This window comes from Oryzias melastigma, linkage group LG12 (assembly GCF_002922805.2).
Source record: "Oryzias melastigma strain HK-1 linkage group LG12, ASM292280v2, whole genome shotgun sequence".
NCBI lineage: Eukaryota > Metazoa > Chordata > Actinopteri > Beloniformes > Adrianichthyidae > Oryzias > Oryzias melastigma.
Genome location: NC_050523.1, coordinates 7,638,860 through 7,645,653, shown reverse-complemented (window position 1 = coordinate 7,645,653; position 6,794 = coordinate 7,638,860). Strand labels below are relative to the sequence as shown.

Below are 6,794 nucleotides of genomic sequence, written 5' to 3'. Positions count from 1 at the left end.
TGTTTTTTTTTTTGTTTGTTTGTTTTTTACTTAAAGATCCACCCTGATGAAAATTGGTGTTTTTAACATGTTCTTGTAGCATTTTTCTTGTGATGAAGGACATATATATGAAAGAAATTCAGATAAAAGCTGCATTTCTGAATATTTATTTATTCAAATCCTGATGAATCAGGAGAAGAAGGAAAAAGATCCTGTTGGAAAATGTGAGGTAAAGACTGACAAATAGATCCATGTACGTCTTTGTTTTCCTCGTCTGAGCTGCAATCAGGTTCAAATCTGTTCGTCTGGATAGCTCAAATACAGCTCACCAAATGTTTGTGGCACGTGTAATTTTAGCTTGGGGATGTGAGGGGTTGTAAGCTGGATGGAGGGAGTGTAAACAAAGGGATGATGGGACATCAGTGGAGGCTTACTTACTCGCCAACTGCCAAAACTTTGAGGTGAATTTCCAATGAACTCCTGCAGCTCTGCAGAAACTATGTCCTTAAAATCGACACTTTTTAAAAAAAAAATTTGGCTAAAGACTGCATAATCATAATTTAAATACCACTGGGAACTTAAAAGTGCCTACAAAGACATATTTTCCATTGATTTAGAGTGAGTTTCATAGGGGATAAGTACTAGGAATGCTCTCAGGAGTCGGTGCTCTATCAGGTTAACAGGGGGTCAGACTTGTGTTACACTTTCAGGTACAGACTTGAAACGTTGTCGTACCACTCACCTCTAAATCCTTTATAATCTACTCGTCTTGTGATATAATTAAATTCCCAGACACAATTAACATGCCCTCTGATGGCACGTCCATACCCACAGACAGGTGCACACACACACACACACTCAGGACAGTGGAATTCCCATCAGTAATCATTGCAGCCCAGCAGAGCAGACTCAGCAAAGCTGTGAGTGTAGTAATGGGGAGGGATTGGCCTGTCTTTATTGAGCCAATATTGAGTGATAGAGGTGCCTCATAAAACACACAGGCACCCATCCATTCTTTAAACTGAGATCTAAAACTAAAGCAGACACATCTCTCAGAGCAGATTATTCATCTTTCCTCGCTGTCATCCAATTATTCTACAAATCCAATAAACTTCCCGTCTATTTTTCATCCTCTAAATGTTGAGGTCAACATAAAATCACTGCCCTGGCATTACAGCGAAACCCCTCTTCTGTTGCAGACTGTGAGTGCTACGGCCACTCCAACCGCTGCAGCTACATCGACTACCTGAACATCGTCACGTGCGTCAGCTGCAAGCACAACACCAGAGGCCAGAACTGCCAACACTGCAGGCTGGGATACTTCCGCAACGCCTCTGCCGAGCTGGATGATGAGAACGTCTGCATCGGTCAGTCTGCTGGGAGACAGTGAGAGTGTGGGGGGTGGGGGGAGGGTGCTGGCGGTGCATCAGCACTGTGGTGGAGTTTGAACAGGATGTACGTCTGGCTGGAAAGTGGACGAGACGCTACTGTTACTTTAAAACTGACATGGACAGCTTTGAAACTTAGTTATCAAATGATGAAAGTGCAAGGATAATAGTTTGATGCATAAACAAAAACAGGGAGCATTTCATCTTAAATACATTTTACATTCAAAAGATTTTCTGCAAGTACAAGGCAGATTATGGGACTCAAATAAAGCGAAACATAAAAAAGAAAATTATTTTGTTTCCTCCTTTTGCATAGATTTTGAAAACAAAGTGAGTTTTCTACAAAAAAGTGTGACAAGATCCTCATTCTTGTTCATTTACAATCAAATTTCTTTTGCAAATTTGCATCGCAAAACCAAACTTTTGAAGTAAACAGTGTTCTAAGCTGAATATTTGTGGGATAGGCTTTTATTATGTCTGAAACAAGCAACAAAATGGGTTATACAGTATTAGAGCAAAAGCAATGTATATTGGAAAAGATTAATTTGAAAATCTGTTTTAAATATTGGAATAAATATTGTTTTTTTGCACAAAAAAAGTTTTAAATAAAAATTTGAAACAGAAGTGAAACAGTTATTTTTTTAAACTCAAAATTAAAACAACTTAAATATATACGTCTTTTAATAAGAATCCAGTGTCACAGAAAAAAAATCTGAAACGTTTTGTGTGGTCAACTTGATTTGTGGTTTAATTTTTATTGAAGAATGGGTCTTTATGGGTTAAATTAAAGTTGTCCAATTTTTGCAAATAAGCAGCTTCTTTCTCCTGTCAATCTTTAAAAAAATAGCAACTGAAAGGGATGTAACCTGAATACATTTACATATATTTATTCTACTTTTTTGTTAAGACAAAGTTTTAATGCAAAAGATTTTTTGATTTTTAAAATATTTTTTCAGCATTTTTTTTTTTTAAAGAATAGCTTAATTTAATTAACCTGCTGATGATGTTCAACAACAAAACATTTGAGTTTTCAGTTTAATAGAAAGCCGTCTCTTTAATATTACATAATGTGCAGGAGGAGTTTTGACCTCATAAAAAAATAAATAAATAACTTAAGAAGTAAATTAAAATCTATTAAACAAATGTAAAATAATAATAATAATAATAAAATAAAAAGTTCTTAAAGCTGGAATGGGGTACAAAAAAACCCCAAAAAAGATCAAACTATGTAAATGGTTAAATTGAGTTATCCTGCTACATAGTGAGACAATGCTCGTTTAAGCTTAGATTTAGTTGGAATTTGATGCCACAAAGAGAGCAACTTTGACAAGGAGCGTACAGAACATTCTGCACAAAATTAAACTACTATCTATTTTTTTAGTCTACAGTCACATACAGTGTGTAAACCGTTTTTTCACAGCACGTTTGATTGAGGATGAAACAACTCTCCAAGGTCAACCGGCTTGAATTAGATTTCTTCTCAAACTGGTCATGTGCAGCTCCAGTGATGTGTTCACAAACATGACTTTTTAGATTTGTTCGTTTTGAGACAAAGCTGCAATAACAACAATATCCATTGAAATTATTTTTTTTTAAAAAGCTCCACACAGTGATGAGAACGGCCTCCAGCAACCTTAAAGGCGAAAGCAGACACTTTTAACTCCAACCAAAACCAGTATTTGAGGCTCAGAAACAAAAACCTTCATTTTTATAGATTTTCTAAAATAAATAAAAAAATCTTTTTCATTAAATTACTGCTTTTCATTTGTTTTTTGCTGCGGAGCATACATTCTGATCAGAGGTCACTCTGTCCGCGTCGCTGTGGAGATAAAATCTGGTGTTGATTGGATCCATCTGTAGGTGGACTGCAGGGGGCTGGAGGGTAAACTTGCAACGGTCAGGGCACACACACAGGGCAAGGCCTTGGAGTCAGCACAAATAAGGCCCTGCGAGCTCATCTGCCAGCTCACTGGCACGCCGAGTGTGGCAACAAGAATCGGTTCAATCAGGCGTCTCTCGGGCAGAAATCTTTCAAAAAAAAAGAAAGACTTTCCACAGATTTGCATTCTCACTCACATTCTCTCACAGTTGGTCACACAGAAACCACACACGAATGGAAATGACCCACAAGCAGGATTTCTGACAGCACTGCTGTAATTGCTTTAATCTGGGGCTCCCTGCTTATGTGCCAGTTTTGATTTATAAATATTTTACAATGCATTTAATTTTAAAATCGGATCTTGTTTGATGCAAAAACACTTGCATGAATTATATCAAGTCATGGAGGAAATGTATTTTTTACTGACAAACAAAAATGTAGATTTGTGGGTTTTGTTATCATTAATTTGCTCCTGACTGTTAAATGAATTTAGATGATATTACCAGCAAATTTAAGGTTTTAAGTCTAAGAGGAGCTCAAATTATACATTAGATAACCTCCTTTTTTCTGTTAATCACAATATTAATACTCTCAGCCTGGGGATGAGTATTTTAGTATTTCCAACAGTGCAATATGTTTCTTTGCAGAATGAAATGTTAGGCTCAAAATAAAGAAAGTTAACAACAGCAGCGACATAAAAGCAGATAAAAATGTCAGAAAATGTCAACTATGACTCCAGAATTACTAAATCACTTTAGTTTTGAAGTCTCAGCAACATAGCAAACTTGACACTTTATACACAAGCCAGCCCACTTTTCCTCCGATATAAAATGAATAAAGATTGATACAAAACATCCATCCCTCTAAACTCTCTAAATCCTTTATGGCACATGTGCCAAAGTCGAGGCCCGGGGCCGTATCCGGCCCTCGGAATAATTCTATCCAGCCCTCCAGATCTCTTTCTTTTATTGTTATTAATAGCCAGACGTTATTATTTCTAACTAATTTATAGAATAAAATATTGAAAGTTATTTAAGGTTTAAGTTGATTTATTCTGGAATAAATTTCTGCCTGTTTATTATTTATAATTATGTCAAAAAGTTACAGTTTTAAAGTTTTAAAAATGTAGTTTGAGAGTGTTCAATAACTGTTTATCCTTTTCGGCCCGCGACCTAAAGTGTGTTTTGGATTTTGCGATTGAGTTTATTTATTTATTTAATTATATAGCACTTTACAACTCCTTTAGGGGTAACAAAGTGTTTCACAATTTAAATAATAATAAAAAAGTAAAATTAGGCAAATTAAGAACAAAATTAAAAACAGCATAAAAATTACAAAAATCAATCAGCAATAAAATGCACAAAAGATAAATAAGAGAGCAATAAAACAAATAAAATAAAATAAAATAAAATGCCACCAACTACCGACCATTAAAATCTATTCTAAAAAGGTCAGTTTTTAATTGCCATTTAAAGCTGATTAGGTCTGATAGCATGCGCAGGTATTCTAGCATTGGGAAAAGCACGGTCACCCCAGCGTTTCTGTCGTGACCGTGGCACATCAAATATTGATCACCAGACCTTAAAACCCTAGAATGGCTGCAGTGTAGTTAAGTAAACTGGGGTGAGACCATGACTGTATTTTTAAAATATGTTAATAATAAAAGTGAATGGTGCAGTTCAATCCACTTCTATGCACGATTTCATATTTTAGCCTTTGTGGCAAAACACTTTATTTTTATAAATGGCAACCTAAACTCCTCTTTCTATTTGACCTTGAAGTTGCACTTGAAGGTTTCTTTTACTTAACAGGTCAGTTTAGTGTCAGGTTCAAGCTGGAATGGTAAAAGGTTTGTTAGTGATTCAGGTGGACTCCTTCCAGGAACAGCAGGTTTCTAGGCTTCACTGGAGTCACAGCAGTGACCGAGTCAGAACACTTGGTTAATGATGATGGTGCAAAGAGCCAAAGATGTGGGTAAAATGTGGGCAGCTACAGTTCAGGGGTGAGTGTTTAGAATTAAAGATTGAATCCTGATCCAACAAATGCAGACGGGGTCATAACAACATGCCTCCAATGGGGCAAGAATTCAACAGAGTGAACCACTTGAACGGTTAAGAGACTGAGACAAACCAGCTCAAGCTAAATGAGTGTGGGCTGTTTGAGTATTATCCCAGGAGTGGCTGAAGATGGCGGTTACCCTTAACACCAAATAAATGTACTTCAAGTGCATGTTTTAAAGCATGCTCAAGTATAGAAAAGTATACTTCCCCGAGTGTATCAAGTACACTTAAAATGTATACCAGCAGTTTACTAACAAGTATACTTCTTGAAACTAAATTGGTCCACTTTTAGTTTATAAAAAGTATACTTAAAGTAACCTTTCTGATATACCATTAGTATAAGTATACTTTAAGCTTTTTAAAGTACACTATGAAGTAGATATTATATAGCTTTTAGGGTTTGCTTTTAGTTTACAAGTAACACATTTCTCCTGGTTGGTGTATAAAAATACATTTTTAATATCCTTGAAATATCCCAAGATCCTCCAATTTTAACACTGAGAAGTAAGTGAGAAATATAGGCTAACAGTAACTAACTAAAGTATACTATCATAATTTTAGTTTTGAAAAAGTATACTTAAAACTAGTGCTGGGCGATATGACGATGCTATCGTTTTTATTTGTTTATTTTTAGTGCTAAGCTTTTGTGCAAAAGTGTGTTTTCCTACTAGGAAACTAGAAACTTTCGTGCACTTAAAATAACGTTTCTGATTTGTAGCTATTCATTTCCGTGTGACTCGGCAAAATAAAGTCAGAGAAAAGTTAGCAATGACAACTTTGTGGTTTTTTTTTTCAGAGAATAATTGAATTTATTTTACTGTGGTATATCGTGATATATATCGTTATTGTGACATAAAATATCATGATATACCATTTTTTTCCATATCGCCCAGCACTACTTAAATAAAACTTGAGTATACTTATTTTTTGATAAGGATGTCTGAACCAGAAACGGCTAAGAGGGGGACGATGTGAAAGCACAGTTGGGACATTTTCGAAATGGTTTCATTTATTAAAGACCCCTTTGAAAAAAAATGTATTTTTCATGTTTATCACATTTTTGTGGACTTTTTCTGATAATAGAAGACATATCTTAAGAAAATTAAGCTCAATATTGTATTTCTGAGTATTTATTTATTCAAATCATTGTGAATCAGGAGCACAAAAAATGCAGCTTTAGAAAAAAAAGCATTTCCACTTGTGCTTGGATTCTGTAACGGATGGATGACGACAATGTTGGTTGTAAGGGGGCTGTAAGCTAGCAGGAGAACGTGTAATCAGAGAGCTTTCAGCATCAGCGAGGTGAATGGGGGGCGGGGTTGCTCCGCACCAACAGTCCCATATTCAGCTCAGAGAGGAATTTCCAATGAATGATTGTTGCTCTGCAGATTTCTAAGGATTATTTTAGCTCAACGCTAAAACTATCTAGCATAAGAAGACGAGACTCGTGAATCTGATTCAGATTTTTAACTGCTCTCCCCTGAATCT

At 35.7% G+C, this 6,794-nt stretch overlaps 1 protein-coding gene across 1 annotated transcript in view; it reads left to right on the top strand.

The window, feature by feature from the left end:
* Positions 1 to 6,794, top strand: part of LOC112163163 (netrin-G2) — an 86,086-nt gene that overhangs the window by 73,230 nt on the left and 6,062 nt on the right. The window contains exon 6 of the mRNA XM_024299389.2: positions 1,179 to 1,346. Coding sequence (XP_024155157.1) covers positions 1,179 to 1,346 — 168 coding nt within the window. The remainder of the gene's footprint in view (positions 1 to 1,178; positions 1,347 to 6,794) is intronic.